Source organism: Podarcis cretensis (genome assembly GCF_951804945.1).
Source record: "Podarcis cretensis genome assembly, chromosome: 7".
Taxonomy (NCBI): domain Eukaryota; kingdom Metazoa; phylum Chordata; class Lepidosauria; order Squamata; family Lacertidae; genus Podarcis; species Podarcis cretensis.
The window spans coordinates 7,953,463-7,972,336 of record NC_137176.1 but is presented as its reverse complement, the minus strand read 5'-3'; the positions used below and the strand labels follow the sequence as shown (position 1 = coordinate 7,972,336).

At 44.2% G+C, this 18,874-nt stretch overlaps 1 protein-coding gene across 4 annotated transcripts in view; it reads right to left on the bottom strand.

Annotated features, from left to right (window-relative positions):
* VWA8 (von Willebrand factor A domain containing 8) overlaps positions 1–18,874 on the bottom strand; it is a 94,441-nt gene that overhangs the window by 59,857 nt on the left and 15,710 nt on the right. For all 4 annotated transcript variants that reach the window (XM_079983450.1, XM_079983449.1, XM_079983451.1 and 1 more), the window contains exons 8-16: positions 16,104–16,212; positions 14,144–14,248; positions 11,215–11,346; positions 9,956–10,090; positions 9,291–9,368; positions 7,781–7,941; positions 4,323–4,436; positions 2,099–2,267; positions 958–1,035 (exon numbers count right to left, since the gene is read on the bottom strand). In XM_079983450.1, the coding sequence (XP_079839576.1) occupies positions 958–1,035; positions 2,099–2,267; positions 4,323–4,436; positions 7,781–7,941; positions 9,291–9,368; positions 9,956–10,090; positions 11,215–11,346; positions 14,144–14,248; positions 16,104–16,212 (1,081 nt within the window). The remainder of the gene's footprint in view (positions 1–957; positions 1,036–2,098; positions 2,268–4,322; positions 4,437–7,780; positions 7,942–9,290; positions 9,369–9,955; positions 10,091–11,214; positions 11,347–14,143; positions 14,249–16,103; positions 16,213–18,874) is intronic.

Sequence of the window (18,874 nt, the reverse complement as noted above, 5' to 3'; positions counted from 1 at the left end):
AAGCGGTCCTTGAAGACCGTGGCTCAGTCCCATGGCTTTGAGTTGTAGGGTCCGTCAAGGGACCATTCCCTCCCTTATGGTCCAGCACCAAGGGCCTTCTGGCGGTTCCCTCACTGCGAGAAGCCAAGTTACAGGGAACCAGGCAGAGGGCCTTCTCGGTAGTGGCGCCCTCCCTGTGGAATGCCCTCCCACCAGATGTCAAAGAGAACAACAACTACCAAACTTTTAGAAGACATCTGAAGGCAGCCCTGTTCAGGGATGCTTTTAATGTTTGATGTATCATAGTATTTTAATATTCTTTTGGAAGCCGCCCAGAGTGGCTGGGGAGGCCCAGCCAGATGGGCGGGGTATAAATAATAAATTATTATTATTATTATTATTATTATTATTATTATTATGCAATTCAACCATATGAAACCATTGGGAGCCGTCACCTGCAGATCTAGGCCACGGAGTCCTCTACTTCTCTGTTCCATCTGAATTAGGGGAGGCTGTGATTAGGTGTGATTAGGGGAGGCTGTGAAGGTGTTGGGAGACAGTGATGGGCTGAATGAGAGCAATAAACTGAGGCTGTAAGAGAGAGGCGTGGGAGTGGGGCTGCTTCTGTGTCCAGGAATTAGGTGAATGAACTGTTCTGGGAAGGACTGCACTTCCCCCTTGAATGAACTGGGTGTTTATGCCCAGCTTAGGTCAGCTTGTCAGCTACGGTTGTTCCTGGACCAGAAGAGCCTCAGTTGTCCATACTCGGGTGACCTCCCACCAGGACTACTGCAACATGGGACTCTCCTTGAAGACAGTCTGAAGGCTGCAGCTAGTGCTGCATGCAGCTGCTAGGCTGGTAAGTGGGGCATTGGCTGATGGTCTTGCAGCAGTGCTGTTATTCTAGGCAAACACAGGACGCGATAAAGAAGGAGGAAAGCAAAACGGAACAATTGAAATTCGAATGGTTGGACTCACAGTGGGATCATTTGTCTCGCGGAGTTTGTGTGCTAGTTTCAGCAGCTGCTCCACTGCAGCACTAGGAACATTTGGAACCTGAAAAAATATATATAAATATAAAATATGGCTAGCACCATAGAATTCATTCATTATTTGAGTGCTGACATTGCCAAAATGGCATCATCCACAGAGAAGCATCAGCAGCCTTGGAAAACCCCAAAGTTTACAGAACTATAACTTGGGGGGTGGGGGTGGATAAACTTAGGAGGAAAGACCCAGATCACTGACCAAAAAAACCCCAGATCACTGAGGACAAACCATGCTCAGTAGCCACAGAACAGAGAATGTCTGTTTCATGAAGGGGGAACCACAAATGGGGAAGGAGGCCATGGAAGTAGAAGAGAGTAATCTGGAAAGAGACAGGCCTGCTTGCCTGTTCGATAGACACTCTGGACAGCAGACTGTCCACACTGTCCACCACACTGCAACATTTTGTTGCCGATCCCTCTTGTACACATGTATTACACATACATACCATGCAGGGGACGCAGGTGGCGCTGTGGGTTAAAGCCTCAGTGCCTAGGGCTTGCCGATCGAAAGGTCGGCGGTTCGAATCCCTGCGGCGGGGTGCGCTCCCGCTGCTCGGTCCCAGCGCCTGCCAACCTAGCAGTTCGAAAGCACCTCCGGGTGCAAGTAGATAAATAGGGACCGCTTACCAGCGGGAAGGTAAACGGCGTTTCCGTGTGCGGCTCTGGCTCTGGCTCCGGCTCTGGCCAGAGCAGCGATGTCACGCTGGCCACGTGACCCGGAAGTGTCTCCGGACAGCGCTGGCCCCTGGCCTCTTAAGTGAGATGGGCGCACAACCCCAGAGTCTGTCAAGACTGGCCCATACGGGCAGGGGTACCTTTACCTTTACCTTTACCATGCATGTATTTCTGTTTATATATATGATCTATTCATTTTCACAGTATAAATGAGAGGGCAGAACTCAAAAAACACCGTTTGTGCAGCACCTCGCACACCTCCTGCTTCTCAAAAAGCTGAGAACAGAGGGGGACGGGGGGGGGAGAGAAAGAAAGGGCAATGGGTAGCCATTGAAAGGACTCCTTGAATGGCTACCCACAGCCAAGCAGCAAGGCAAAGTTTTGCAAATACTTACCACCCCTTTAATAACTTTAATTTCTTCACTCTTGTTCAGAGGCTTTATGTCATGGAAAAGGAAAAGCGTCAAGAGCTCTGGGCCCAGCCATTGCTGCGTGGAGCTTCCTATGACAGGTGGCTCTGCTAAGGCAATTATTCTAAAGGAAGGTTGAATGGGGAAAATGGACCTGCAAGAAAATGGTAAGTTTTAGATGTGCCATCTTGCCCAGGCCTGAAGAACACCTGAATGCAGCTCAAAAGCTCATTTCGCTTTCGCATTCCCACTCATTGCATGGTCCAAGAGGTGGCAATGCCTGCATTATTTTGTTTTTCACTTTGTCGGACCAACACAGTATGGCAGCATTCTGAACAAGAATGGTACGTTAGACATCACTGCTTGGAAAGTGGCAGTTACAAAAAAAAAATAATCTAGTATTTCAAAGACTAAGCTGAGAATTGCCTGCTGAAAACACTCAGATCAAAATGCTGGTGGTGACATCAGTTATTTTTAGCTTAAAGTCATAAGCCTCAAAGCTAATCCCTGACTGATAAAACACAAACAACAAAGCGTCTGAAATAAATAACGTGAAATGGGAATAATAAATTTGCAATTGTCAAAATGTAGGAAACCAGCAAATGTCAAAGAAAAGCAACCATGCTTATTACAGAAAAAACTACTTTTGTAGGGCAGCTGTCTTCACATTTCTATTTTATACACTTCTATTTTCACTAGTAAACAGGATAACGTGCTCATTTCTGAAACTCATTCCAATCCCTCTGTGTGATGACTTGTGTCAGGAAATGCAGGGACTCTGGCAGTCAGCTCCCTTACAGGCCGCATTGCACTAATAGGGCAAGTGGCCTTCAAAAAGAAAAAGATTCCCGTGGTAAAATATCTGTGAGCCACTGGTGCAAAGTGTCAGCGATATGCAGTCTCATCACATTCATGAGACTTCTCTGAGTCATTGCCAGTTAGCTACAGATCACAGCAAGTCCATGGCTCCTCATGCACTGCAAATATGCTACAAACACACATACTGGATGTTAATATTAAAAAAAAATTAGGGGAAAAGTTATGAGAAGGAAAATACCCAGGATTTTAAACAAGCTATTGTGCTTGTCGTGGCCACAGAGCTTTCTATGAAGCATGGCACTGTTGTGCAGTGGTCCCGCTCCTTCCTCCTGGGCAATGTCCAGAAAGTAGTGGGGGGTCTCACTTCTGGGGTGCCTCAGGGCTCCGTCCTCTCCCTTGTGCTTTTTAACATATGAAACTGCTGGGAGGTATCATCACAGGGTTTGGGCTGGGTGTTCATGGTTGTGGGGTGGGTGGCAGTCAACAGATTCAGGTTGAATCCCAACAAGAAAAAAGTACTGTTTTGGGGGGACAGGAGGCGGGCAGGTGTGGGGGATTCCCTGTTCCTGAATGGGGCAACTGTGCCCCTTAAAGGACCAGATGCACAGCCTGGGAGTCATTTTGGATTCAAAGCTGTCCTTGGAGGCACAGGTCACTTCTGCGTCCAGGGCAAACTGCTGGTCTATGACCATAATAAACTGATTAAACTGGTTGTGTCCAGGGCAGCTGTCTATCAGCTTCATCTGACACAACGGCCCTCCCTGCCTGTGCACTGTCTTGTCTGGGTACATGCCCTAGTTATCTCCCGCTTGGACGACTGCAACACACGTGAGACTACATTTGAAGGTGACTCAGAAACTACAACTAATCCAGAATGTGGCTGCCAGATTGGTGACTGGGAGTGGCCACCGGGGCCATATAACACTGGACCTAAAAGATCTACATAGGCTCCCAGTTCATTCCCAAGCACAATTCAAAGTGTTGGCGCTGGACTTTAAAGCCCTAAATGGCTTCAGCCCTGAATACCTGAAGGAGCATCTCCACCCCCATTGCTCAGCCCAGACACTGAGGTCCAGCTCCGAGGGTCTTCTGGCAGTTTCCTCCCTGCAAGTAACGAAGTTACAGGGAACCAGGCAGAGGGCCTTCTCGGTAGTGGCACCCGCCCTGTGGCACGCCCTCCCATCAGATGTCAAGGAAATAAACAACTAACTGACTTTCAGAGGGCATCTGAAGGCAGCCCTATATAGGGAAGTTTGATAATGTGTCTGATGTTTTACTGTGTCTGATGTTTTAATTTGTTGGAAGCCAACCAGAGTGGCTGGGGCAACACAGTCAGACAAACAGGCAAACAAACATTAATCCTCCTCATCATCACCACCCAGCAGGCTACCTTTGTTGTAGTTCCTCATCGGAAAGCTGTAGATCTTCTTTCAACTTCTGATATCTCTCATTCCTGAGCAATCTAGTGCCATCATACAGAGTAATGTCTCTGTCATGAATCAACCTGCACAGGATTTTACAAAATAGAGGGCAATAAGCAAGTTAGAGGTTCTGTTCTAATAATCAGTACTTGTTAATTAGAGAAACACTTCATATTTGCCCTTCCTGCCACTGACCATCATAGCAATTCCTTCATGTGTTGAAATATCCACGCATAAAACAAACCTACAGGTGAACATGAATGAGGTGAGGGCCATCTTCCAATCTGAACACATTTTCTGAAGGATGCAATTTACAGCAAAAGTTCAGAAGCAGAGTTAAAGCTCTGATCAAGAACATCCAACTAGGACAAGGAATTAACACTTGCTTTTTGAATTATGCATGAAGTATAATGTAACAATCTTGCTCTCCTATCTTTTGAAAGAATGTAGTATTGAACAGTATAGCAATACGTTTTAAATGAACAAAATTAGATATATGGGCTACAACACAGAGATGTTCAGGCATTCAGTCTGCACATGCATCCACTGCCCAAGGGTTTTTCTTTCAAAAGGCAACCTCAAATCGCTCTTTAAAACTTCCATACAGGAAAAGCACTTTAAAAATCTGGAGCAAGCGCTCTAGGGGAAAATAAGAGCTAAAAATATCCTACCCACAACACAGCTTCCTGTTCTCCCTCAAATTCCAAGGTGTTAACAACAACGTAACCAGTACAAATTCAAAAATGTGATTTAAAGGAAAGCATAGCAATATCAACATATAACTGAAGGCAAGTTCACAGAATCAGTGGTGTTAACTAAACCAGAAATGTACACACCGAACATTTTCACACTTTATTATCACCATCACAGATAAATCTCATTTCAATCCCTAATGAAACAATTTAGAATGATGACGTCTAGAGGGGCAGTAAGAAACCAACAGCAAATTCAGAAGACTGCAGCTCCAGTTATGAAACAACCATTTCATACTGAAAGAGTTAATGCTATGGCCTGGGGCCACTTTGGACTTTACATGGAAGAATTCTTTCCTGTGTATATGCTACATGCCCACGTGAGGAATATGAAAACACAGATTGTGTTCAGGATAACCATAGGGAGACATGTGCCAGGACTGCCACAACTAATGGAAGTCGCTTTGTATGTGCTCAGTCTGGTTTCTAGATTCAGCCTTTATCTTAATTAAATGTTACAGTGCGGAATATTCCTACGTGTAATTCATCTATTTCCGTTCAATGTGAGCATCAGATGCAAAACCAAGCCATACACTTTCCATCATGTTTAGCAACTTAAGCAACCTAAGGATAACTCAGGACCAAAATGGATATGGCATCTGTCACGTGGTTTGGTCTTGTGTGGCAGTTTAAAAAAGCAAAACAAAATCAGTCATGGTAGGATTAGTAGAGCTAGATTAGGTCCATTGTGTGGAGGTAAAGGTAAAGGACCCCTGACAGTTAAGCCCAGTCGTGAACGACTCTGGGGTTGTGGCGCTCATCTTGCTTTACTGGCCAAGGGAGCCGCCGTTTGTCCGCAGACAGGTTTTCCGGGTCATGTGGCCAGCATGACTAAGCTGCTTCTGGCGTAAAGAGAGCAGCGCATGGAAACGTGTTTACCTTCCCGCCAGAGCAGTACCTATTTATCTACTTGCACTTGGAAGTGCTTTTGAACTGCTAGGTTAGCAGGAGCTGGGACCGAGCAACGGGAGCTCACCCCGTTGCAAGGATTCGAACCGCCGACCTTCTGATCGGCAAGCCCAAGAGGCTCAGTGGTTTAGACCACAGTGCCACCTGCGCCCCTAATTTTTTTTCCAATTTTTTTTATTGGTTTTCACAACATTATAAACAAACACATAAAACAAACAAACAAACATAAATCATAGCCTTATTAAAAATTACACTTATTAACATTGTTCAGTGACTTCCTCGTTTCCCCTTGGTTGAATTTCATTGCATGTCCTTTTAACGGTTTTCCAAATCACAGTTCTTAAAAAAAATTAACTTAAACATTAACATCCTTAGATCTTCACATTATGAAATTAAACATATTAGTTCATCACTTAACTTAAATAAAATCCTAAGCTGTTTTCAGTTAATTTAACTTAAAGTGCCCCTAATTCTGAAGCACAATCTTCCTGTGTTTTCATATTCCTCATGTGGGCATGTAGCATACACACAGGAAAGACATTTGTGTGGAGGGAGGTGCTTAAATCCTATGCCCCTCCCGTAGTGCCATTTAAAAGGGCTACGGCAGGGCAACAGTTAAAGCCCCTTCCCTCCACATTCTGCATCAAGATCACCCTTCTTCAGAACTGGCAATTCTGCTTGTCAAATCAGCCGTGTAAGGCCAACCTATGTGGCAGACATGACATCTGCTGTGCTCCTTGGTCCTTTTTTGACAACCTATTTATTTATAGTATTTTAAGTGAACTGCCTTTTTATGGCCAACTCGCACTTGCTGGCGGCTCCTCTCATGCCTTGGAAGCATGTGGGACTGCAAGCAAGCTGTGAGCATGCAGAAACAACATTTCCCTGAACTGGGGGCTCTCTGTGGGGCTGGTGTCCGAGGCTACACAGCTCCATTGGCTTGAAAAAATATCGCCAGGACTCCATAATTCGTGACTGGTTCACCAAATTGGTGACTCTTCCCAAGCACTGTCAGAATCTTCCAGAAACACTCCTGCAGAAGCCCCGGTGAGTGTGGACTGACCCAGAAACCTGTACCCAGAAACTCCAGCGGGTGCAGAATGCTGCGGCGAGACTCCTTACGGGGTCTTCGCTGCGAGATCACATTCACCCGGCGCTATACCAGCTGCACTGGCTCCTCGGTGGAGTACAGGATCAGGTTTAAGGTGCTGGTTTTAACCTTTAAAGCCCTATACGACCTAGGGCCCTCGTACCTACGGGACCGCCTCTCCTGGTATGTCCCACAGAGGAACTTACGGTCTTCAAATAAAAACATCCTGAAGGTCCCAGGCCACAGAGAGGTTAGGCTGGCCTCAACTAGAGCTAGGGCTTTTTCGGCTGCGGCTCCAGTCTGGTGGAACGCTCTGTCACAAGATACTAGGGCCCTGCGGGACTTGACATCTTTCCGCAGGGCCTGCAAGACAGAGCTGTTCCACCAGGCCTTTGCTCAGGGCGCAGCCTGACTCCCTTCTTTGGTTGCCATCAATTTGATTTTAATTAATTTTTATAATGAAATGTTTTTAGAATGCTGCACTATTTTATTGTTGTTAGCCGCCCTGAGCCCGGCTTCGGCTGGGGCGGGCAGGATATAAATAAAATTTATTATTATTATTATTATTATTATTATTATTATTACTACTACTACTACTACTACTTCTTAAAGCCTCGGTCGCCGCGTCCTTCATTAACACCCCACAGATCTATTCCTCTTGGACTGTCACACTGACCTTTGCAGAACAGCGAGGGTTCCTGGGTTGACACGGTGAATCCCATCCAGAATAACAAGCTTCCCTTCCAGGGCAGCTGTTATGAGTGCAGATGGTCTCCAGGAAGTGTCCCCATTAGGGAGAGTGTACCTCTGCTGCAGTAGATCTCGGGCTGTCATATCCTATGAGTAACAACAGCAGCAGCAAACTACTATCAGTGTGAGGCTCAATAATACAAAGCGTTTCTTTTGCTGGCACTGTAATATTTTGCTTTAGTCGACACATCAAAAAGGGAATCGTGATTGTTTTAGCTGTGGATTTATGCACACATAAAATGTGCAATACACATATAAGCATGCTACAGCTTTGTCTCCAGAACAGGCAACAAGCATTGCCTCAAATGAAAGGATGTTGCCAATTAAAGCAAAATCCTGTTTTAGTCCTGGTGCAGTTTAACGATTGACCTTTCTTTTCTTTAATCTGTCGTCCTTACTTAGTAGCCACTGCTACCTAGGCATCAACCCATATCTTCAATGGGCAATACCAAGAACAGAGCAGTAGAAAAGAAAAACTGGTTTCTAAGCAACTTCAGTGTACAATACAGTGGTGCCTCGCAAGACAAAATTAATCCGTTCCGCGAGTCTCTTCGTCTTGCGGTTTTTTCGTCTTGCGAAGCACGGCTATTAGCGGCTTAGCGGCTTAGCGCTATTAGCGGTTTAGAGGCTATTAGCGGCTTAGAAAAAGGGGGGGGGGGGGAGGGAAAAAACTCGCAAGAACTCGCAAGAACTCTTGCGAAGCAAGCCCATAGGGAAAATCGTCTTGCGAAGCACCTCGTAAGACGGAAAACTCTTTCATCTTGCGAGTTTTTCATCTTGCGAGGCATTCGTCTTGCGGGGCACCACTGTATTGTTATTTTGTCTTCTCATTTTCCCTTATCCAGGTCCAGGGCTCCCACAGCCTCTCCTGATTCAGATGCCACCCAAAAAGCAGAGCTGAGTGCTATCAGAACACTGATGAAACTTGGTCCCTAAACTCTTCATACAGATATTATATGGTTCTGGGGTTAAAATGGTGCCAAGTCATGTAGGCTGCACCAGACCACCTTAACACAAACCCAAATTTGTTGTTTTAAAGTAAACATAAAAGCAACCTAAACTATTAACCTGCAGATTTATTTTGAAAATGAAATCAGCTTCGGTTGCCAACAGATCACAGAATCAATGGCCTACTTTTCACTGCGGTGCCTGGGCTGCAGGTGGGATCTCACATTATTCTTCTATATAAAAATTAACATCCCTGCAGCACAGGAACCATAGAGAATAGACTACAATTCTTCCCCCAGGCATCCATTTTCTCAGGGCATTGATTTTTGAAGGGACTTCAACTGCATGGCATCTGAAATGGTATAGCCTGGTCCAACCCCCTTAGTAAGGAATAGGGTAACACCATAAGAGACGAGCGACAATCCAAATGCAACCCTCAGTGTGTGAAAAGCCTAGGAGGCCAACGGTTGGGGTATCAATAAACTTACCTGATATAGCATGACGGGTTCTATGTTATACCCTAATGTAGCTGCAAATTCCTTAGCAAGAACTGTTTTGCCACAACCCTGGAGGGGGAAAGGAGAACAAGCTGATTGAAGCAGCTGTACGTTCAACCTGAGCAAGTAACAATTCCTTCCAGGTGAGGCGCACAATAGAAATCAGTCTGTGATAAATTAGTATGGGCTCCCATACTCACCAACTGGTATAAGTTTGTGTCTGGTATAAGTTTGTGTCAATCACAATACTGCATTAAATTTAGCGCCATGTACAGTTACATTAGGGACGCGGGTGGCGCTCTGGTCTAAACCACTGAGCCTAGGGCTTGCCGATCAGAAGGTTGGCGGTTCAAATCCCCACAATGGGGTGAGCTCCCGTTGCTCAGTCCCTGCTCCTGCCAACCTAGCAGTTCAAAATCATGTCAAAGTGCAAGCAGATAAATAGGTACCACTCTGGTGGGAAATGGCGTTTCCGTACGCTGCTCTGGTTCGCCAGAAGCAGCTTAGTCATGCTGGCCACATGACCCGGAAGCTGTACGCCAGCCCCCTTGGCCAGTAAACGAGATGAGCACCACAACCCCAGAGTCGTCCACAACTGGACTTAACGGTCAGGGGTCCCTTTACCTTTACCTTTACAGTTACACTATGGCACTTACTTTTTCTCCAATCAAACAGATATCTTTAACCATGTGGGACAATATCATTTCTGCCAACTGCTGTTCATGGCTGGGAGTCTTAATGAAATTGTCTGTCCCAGAATGCAGGTTTAGTGGCCTAGTCCCAGCAGGAACCTAAAAGACAGATAGCACTATGTTAAGTATAATTGGTTTAATTCACACAAATGGTGAATACCTGTGTATTGGTGAAAAGGTTTAACATGGGGATTTTCCATGGGGCTATATTAAAGTCAAGAAAGGGTCTCTGAGCTCTAGTTGAATTGATAATTAACTGTAGTTCTCTAGTAGCTAACATGTGAGTGAGTAACCTTAGATCAGGTGATTAAGGTACTGAGTTGCAAATTCGCCATCTTTGGAGGGTGGTGGCTGGAATCTTTTGTTCTTTCAGACTCTATGGAGTAAAGATGTGGAGGGTGGAATGCAGGGTGGAATGCAGGCAATGCCTCTCTGTCCCCGCCTCTCTCTCTGTGTGTGTGTGTGAGAGAGAGAGAGAGAGAGAGAGAGAGAGCGCACTACGTTTGTCAGCTCACGTTATAAGCTTATTTTATTTCTAAGAAGATGCTGGGCCTATGCTGGATATGCACAAGATACGAAACTGTTTTGATGTATCATTTACTTTTTTGTGTGTTATGCTTTAAAGAACATTCTGCAAGTAAAATTTTGAATAATATTCATGGATCTGGACCATGCTTCATTCCAAAAGCACTCTGTTTCCGTGCATCCCTTTGCTTCAAACTGTGCAATATTAATATCTGTAATATGCTAACAACACATAGCTCTCTTTGCTCAAGCATTCACTCCAGAAAACAAATTCTGACATTTGCCTGTCAAATAATATGAATATAACTTGTTTCCTGAACAATGAACAAACCATATATAAATCTACATCCATAGCTCAGCTTAAGTCTTTCTTACTGACTGCTGTATCATCAAACATTAAACTATGGTTTAGCACTACAAGGGTGCTCCACAACAAGCTTCCTGCTTTTGCACGCACACATAAGCACCTGGAACTGCCACAATTATGGTTTTGGAAGTTTTCACTCCTGCTTTAGAATAACCATAGCTTGTCATGACACCCAAGCAAGTTTGTCAGCATCCCAGTTTACAGGAATGCAACATGTTGTTGATTTTTATGTCAAATTCTGGGAAAGTCAGAAATGAAAGGAAGGCAGCAACATAGCAATACATGTGCAATAAAGTTTATCCTCCCACTTGTTAAACAATTAAATAGTTACCTGAAATGTCACAGCTTCCCCGGCTATTTGAATTGTCACGTCAGCCTGCAAAACCTTGCCATCCTCCCTCTTGTTCACATTTAAAACTCTTGTAGGTACAACAGGTCTTTCTGAATCCTGGAGCTCAAATCGCTAAGAAAGAGGAAGGAATAGAAGGTCTAGATTATTCTATTTGTGAAAGTATTTTCAGCCCCAAACTCCTCCACCTTGTTTGGTCCTTAGTCTGGGCTTGGCCACCATGCTGAACTTGGACCAATGTTACAGGATCACCAAGAGCCATGGGCAAATATTATTATTATTTATTAAATTTGTTAGACACTTTCACTTGCCCAGGGAAACTCAGAGGGGCTTACAGCCAAATAGAGAGACCCAGCGTCTAGAAGTTGCCCCTGCCCAGTGACAGTGTTCATGGGGGATAAAGAAGGAACCTGAGAAATCTGGGATGGCCTCATGGGACAGATCACAACACTGGCTGCAGTCACATAAAGGGTGAGGATTACATGAGACAGCTTCCATAATGGCTAGCTGTATGTTGTCTGCTCCTTTAACCAGTCCTCCTGTAGACATGACACACCCCCCACACACACACAAAAAGAGACTCAGGTGGAGACAGTACAGTGGTGCCCCGCAAGACGAATGCCTCGCAAGACGAAAAACTCGCTAGACGAAAGAGTTTTCCGTCTTTTGAGGTGCTTCGCAAGACGAATTTCCCTATGGGCTTGCTTCACAAGACAAAAAAAAGTTCTTGCGAGTTTTTTTCCTTTTTTTCTTTTCTTTTTCTAAGCCGCTAATAGCGCTAATCCGCTAAGCCGCTAATAGCCGTGCTTCGCAAGACGAAAAAAACCTCAAGACGAAGAGACTCGCGGAACGAATTAATTTCGTCTTGCGAGGCACCACTGTATTTGCTTTCTGTTAAAGAACAGATCTAATAGCAAAATGAAGCCTCATAACTGGGAAAAGTAAAATGATCCCAAAATGTATGATTAATTTTTCAATATTTCAGATCTAGTTTAATTAATTAAATGTCATAATCAAATGTTAATTAATCAAATGTCATCAGTTTGAAGGGAAGGTAGCAAACATGGAAAGCTTCCTGAAAACTGGTCTTAAAAAAGTAAGGCTACAAACCTATGCATGTTTACTTGGGAGCAAGCCCTATTAAACACACTTGGAATTACTTTCAAGAAATATGAACAGGTTTGCGTGGCATATATCCCCTTAAGCAAGAGCACTGTCAATGCAGATCTTCTGTGTTTCACTCAATTAACTTATATTTAATAAGCCTACAGGGCACCATGAACATAGAAGACTACGTCCCTCAAGACATCCTTGCTATTCAATCATCATTAGACTTCAACATGTCAAAAAGAATCACGAAACATACACAGCCCAACAAGACAACAAGAAGAATCCACCGACAGCATACGAATCAATCTGGCTAACCTGATCCGAAAACACACACACACACACACACACACACACACACACACACACACACCCCACTCACAAACAAAAGCAAATCTCACTACAGCCAACCAAAGACAACCAACCACACTCTAAGCCACCCCCCAACCTCTCTCACCACCAAGGAAATACAGTGGTGCCTCGCAAGACGAAATTAATCCGTTCCGTGAGGTTCTTCGTATAGCGGTTTTTTCATCTTGCGAAGCAAGCCCATTGACAGCTTAGCGGATTAGCGCTATTAGCGGTTTAGCGGCTTTTAGCGATCAGCTGTTAAGCGGCTTATCAGCGGATCAGCTGATAAGCGGCTTAGTGGCTTAGGAAAAGGGGGGGGGAAAGGGGGGAAAAACCGCAGGAACTCGCAATACATTTTCGTCTTGCGAAGCAAGCCCATAGGGAAATTCGTTTTGCGAAGCGCCTCCAAAACGGAAAACCCTTTCGTCTAGCAGATTTTCCGTCTTGCGAGGCGTTCGTCTTGCGGGGCACCACTGTACAACAAGCGAATAGTAAGAGAACCCACACAAGTGACACTGACACAAAACCCCACACATACACTGAGTAGAAGAACAGAAGCACTGCCACCCGACCCCACCCCACTCACCATTCCCCTCTCCCCCTTTTCTTCCTAACCTAACACTGTATGCAACGTTAATGTCTCACAACAAACGAAAATGATCTGTAGAAAACACAACTTGAGAAAAGAGACAATGCACACATCTTTGTAAACTAAGAAATCTTTAATAAAAATAAATATTTTAAAAAAGAACCACGAAAAGAAAACACAGCTTATGGAATGCCCTCACTTACAGTTTTCATCAGTCCTCTCTGTCCCCACCCAAAATGACACGAAATAAATACAGAAAGCCTCAATAACTAGAAGACACTTTTGGAGACTGTCAGGGAACTGCCATCGGAGAGTCAGGTGGTGGAAGGGCTCAAGGAGGCTAGGAGACCCTCGGATGCTGAGGAAGGAACCAGCAGGGGGAGAGGGAGAGTTCCTGCAGAAACTCAGTCGGAGGAAGGGCTCCAAGATACTTCCAGTGAGAACAGCGGAGAGGGCTCAGGACCTCCGCTGGGGACGCCTACTCCGCGAAGGAAACTGTCACGCAGAGAATCCAGAAGAAGAGTTTCCGTTAAGGAACTCTTATGTTGGCGTAAATTCCGGAAGCGCCCACTGACGGATTCTGCCAGCGATTGAGGTAGCCATGCACCCATGGCTCCGAGGACTGGGAGAGTTTAGAAACTGATTGCAAACCCTTGAGGGCTTAAACGCTTACGCACGAGCAGTCCCCTCATCCCATTACAGAGACACACAAAACAGCAGAAGAGAAAGTTCTTGAGACCATAGGGCTTTCTCTAGCTTTGAAACCAATAATTTAGCCATTATTATTATTTTATTCCAGAGAACTGTAGAAGTGTGGCTGCTACCTATGCCAGAATAATTTGTATGGAAACAGTGAACGCTTACCTTCAATGCATCTTCTACGGCTGTCTTGCCTTCCCTCCCCAAAAGAACATTATATGGATAAAGCCACCTGATTATATGCTGGATTGACATCATAGGCAAGCAGTTCTGGGAGGGGGGAGAGAGAGAGAGAACAGAAAAAGTGAACATAGAATCACTATTGTGCTAAACCTGAAAGAAACATTGGTGCCAACATTTTGTGGGAAACAGGCAAGTGAGTGCCATTCATCAGTACTTCAAAAGTTATTTGGCAAGCTCAATTTTCTGAGGTTCCTAGGTTCTACTAGACTCAAAAAGATAGCTCTGAAATTAGAGAAACCCAAGCAAAAAAGCAGGATTTCCTCAAGGCCACAGGCAGGGCCAGCTGAAGATGGTTGACTGTCTGAAGCAAAAGGTCAAAGGTTGCCTCTGAATTATTATTACTCTCTGCTTCCTGCTACTTAGCCAACTCGAGATCCACAGAAGGAAGTCTCCTCTGGGCCCATGCCTGGGAAGTGATCTCAGGAGTCTGCAGTGAAAAGCTTTTTGGAAGCCCAAGTCCACTCTGTTAACCAGATCAGCTCTATCAATATTCTAGCTCACCTTCTCAAAGAACTTTAAAATATTTGTGGGACAAGACCGCAAAGCCAAGCTGGCTCTGCTTCAGCAAGACTTGTCATTTGCAAGCCTTGTGCAACTGAAGACCACAAGGGCTAGCCTCCTGCCTTGGATTAGTAACTATGAATTTGGTTAACGTAATACAAGAGGGAAGGGACGCAGGTGGCGCTGTAGGTTAAAGCCTCAGCGCCTAGGGCTTGCCGATCGAAAGGTCGGCGGTTCGAATCCCTGCGGCAGGGTGCGCTCCCGCTGCTCGGTCCCAGCGCCTGCCAAACTAGCAGTTCGAAAGCACCTCCGGGTGCAAGTAGATAAATAGGGACCGCTTACCAGCGGGAAGGTAAACGGCGTTTCCGTGTGCGGCTCTGGCTCTGGCTCTGGCCAGAGCAGCGATGTCATGCTGGCCACGTGACCCGGAAGTGTCTCCGGACAGCGCTGGCCCCTGGCCTCTTGAGTGAGATGGGCGCACAACCCCAGAGTCTGTCAAGACTGGCCCGTACGGGCAGGGGTACCTTTACCTTTACCTTTAATACAAGAGGGAGCTTAAAGAGGTTATATTTCCTATAAATTCCATAATCTCTCAAAGTGTCATGCAGTTTTGTTCAATAATAACCCAAGTGATTCCTTTCAGCTACAGTCTTGAATCTGTGGCTTTACTGATTGAGCTTTATTCTGTTCTGCAGGATTGCTGCTGTGCAAATTGGAGCCTTGACTGGGGGATCCAAAAAGCATTAGTTCATTGGCCAAGATTTGACATGGTGCTATTGGGCATTTGAAACATGCCGCAGAGTGCGTGCAGAGTAGACCACACAGATGGAATCACTGAAGAGACGCAAGGAGATCTTTGCAAGGTTTAATAACAAAACTCCTCTAACATACACCTTACATAGTGTCTATAATCATCACCCATCCATCCACAAGGGGACAGAGTAAGGTACATACAGCACATTATATACCATTCACAATTGCTGACACAGCTAATTACAGTGACTTATCAGCACTAATGAACCCTAACATTTAAACAAACTATTCTACAGGTGCGCACTGGCCTCAATTGGATCTTCACGTTAACAGCTGTCAGCTGCCCACAGTGGAGCAGAAAAGTGTTAGGCGACATACTGTAGTTCACACATCTGTAGCAGCATAACAAAGAAGAAGTAGAAATACAAAACTGTTTTCAGTTGCAGATGACAACTATGTTAGGAAAGAAAATAAGCCTTCACTGCAGCAATTTGCTATTTTCTCCTCTTCTTTTTTTCTAGCTACACTGCAGAAGCAGTTTCTTTATCCTTAATACATGAATGCTTTCCCTAAACTCCAGATAAGGAATCTCCATCTCGGTATCCATTATTTATTTGCAAGGACCTACCAGAATCTGCACAGCAGATGCTAACGTGTCCAGAGGAAAATCAGGAAGACCCAGGGCGGAGGATTCTTGGGTGCAAAAAGTAGTTGCAAATGACAAAAGTTTAGAAATTCTAGAAAGAAAACCCAAAGGCAAAAAATGTTAGACAAACAATACTTCTAAATAAAACACTTTTTAAAAGAAAAATAGTATTTTTCGTAAGAGATTCATTTTTTTTTTACCAACTTAACCCTGTTGGTTCCTTCACTAAATCTAATTGCAACAGCAAATGGTTCAACATCTAAAGCGAGCAGCAGTGATGACAAAGAGTGTCTGTGCCTTGTGTCCCAGTTTAAAAAGAATGGCTCTGAAATAGCGCCATCATTGACTAGCTTGGTTATATGGGCACCATATACAGTGGTGCCCCGCAAGACGAATGCCTCGCAAGACGAAAAACCCGCTAGACGAAAGGGTTTTCCGTTTTTCGAGGCGCTTCGTAAGACGAATTTCCCTATGGGCTTACTTCGCAAGACGAAAACGTCTTGCGAGTCTTGCGATTTTTTTCGCTCCCCCCCCCCTTTTTTAAGCCGCTAAGCCGCTAATAGCCGCTTAGCCACTTTGCCGCTAATAGCCGCTAGGCCGCTAATAGCGCTAATCCGCTAATAGGGTTGCTTCGCAAGACGAAAAAACCGCAAGACTCGCGGAACGGATTCTTTTCGTCTTGCGAGGCACCACTATATAGCCTTAATTCCCCTTAAAATTGATAATTGGGGGGATTCAAAATCAGATTTTCAAATGGTGGTAATGGTCTCATTGCCTGAGATTTAACTGTTGAGTTTGAGATAAAGTGTTTTACCTGAAAGATCAATAGCCAATTCATATTACACCCTTCCATTCTTTCCATGATTTGCCCTGCTGTGGGAGAAATATCGCTTTCTTAAAAGTGAATCAATCTATAAAAGCCTCCTTCTTTCCAGTTGATATCCATCAGCTTCCTATCAGATGTGTGGAAGGAGGGCTGCAATGCGAATGGAGCCAACTGTGATATAGGAGGTGCTCATTTTGATATCCAGGATCGCCAATCTTGAATTCTGATTTTGCAAAATGGGTTTGTTATAATTTCTTGGACAGTTTATGTTATGAATAAAAAATGGGTTACCTGGTATTCTGTGCTCAAATTTATCAAACTCTGATTGTATCCAAATATCCCCTTTTCACATTGTTGACCATACTACAGGCAACTCCCAACTTATGTGGGAGTTGAAACACCATTGAAAAAGCCTGCAAACACCCTGTTCCACCCCTTTTGGCGACATTTTTGTGATGCTTTCAGGTCACTTCTGGGTTCGGCACAAGGAACATGTGCATGGTTCACACATATCAGATGTGCCTATAGTGGCCGCTGCCTATAATGGCATTTTGTATATGGACCGCATCATTATATCTTTGCAGATGTGGTAAACACATAACCCCTCTCTGGGAAGGTTAGGACATTACAGTTAACTGTAGTCTAGGTCTCTTGCCCTGATGAGTAACGCTTACAATCATTTTTTTGCCATTTCCTTAGGTCCTTTCCTGAAATACTTATAGGCAGAGTTTGAAACAAAAAGAATTACAAATGGTAAAATCATCATTTTAACTGATGCTATCATGCCCATCCAGGAAGCTTTAATTCATCTTGAAGAAACATATCCACTTCCAAATGTTTGTAAAACCTGTGCTAGATAGGGTCTTTCAAGCCTATCAAATGCCTTTTTGGGATCTAAAAACAAGCTAGTCCCTTGTTTGAGAATATAGATAGCATTAATACTATTTATTAACCTTTTAATATACTCTCATGTTGAAATTTAGGATAAATCCAGTTTAATCTGCATCAAATTATTTAGCAATAAATTTGCTTAATCTAGCTGCCAATATGGATGACATCTTAAAATCATTGTTAAATAGAACAATCTTCTATATGATATTGCAATAGAGACCACTTTCTTTGGTTCCGCTTTAATTAGAGTACTAGCTTCTTTCATAGGGTTGCCATACGTCCTCTTTTTCATGGGTATGAAAAGTGAGTGTCGTCATAGTGATCCATATTTAAAAGTAGAAGACAGCAAATGGATCCTCTTTTTTGCTCTTCAAAATATGGCAACCCTAAAGTTTTATAATATACTGACGGAAACCCATCTAGGTAAATTTTAATCTTAAATTCAAAATGCTAACTAAAGTAAGGCTAACAGTTGCTACAACCATAATATCAGGAGTGTAAACAGGAAGGCATATATCCATCCTGTGTACATGCCATGTTCACACACAACATGGGATCCAGCGCAGAATGTTTGATCCTGCAAGCCACAGTTGTTGTTTTTAAGGCACGTTTCTAACAGAGCAAGAGATCATTGCTGAAATTGAAGATGCTTTGTTCCATTTCCCATCCCTGGCCCATTCAGCTTATTTCTCCACAAATTTTAAAAAGGAAACAAACAATCACAACAAAAAAGGTACAAGTGTCTTTAATCTCACATTGGCCCCATTCAGACTTACATGAACAAGCTGCAGGCCTCCATCTTGTGCATGCCCAGTATCTCCTGTTTTGCACACTAAGGAAGAGATCAGAAGCCTCTTCTTTCCATTTTAAACTGAGTGCAATTCCCCATAATTGTGGAAAGTAATCCACTGAGAGCAGTCAAACACAACATTTCCTGTTTTCCTAGAGAAGCATTCCGGGGGAATGTTTGGTCCAGCCATTCAAAAGTTTCCTGTTTCCTCCTGGCCGGAACATCCTTCCTTTGCATGTGACTAGA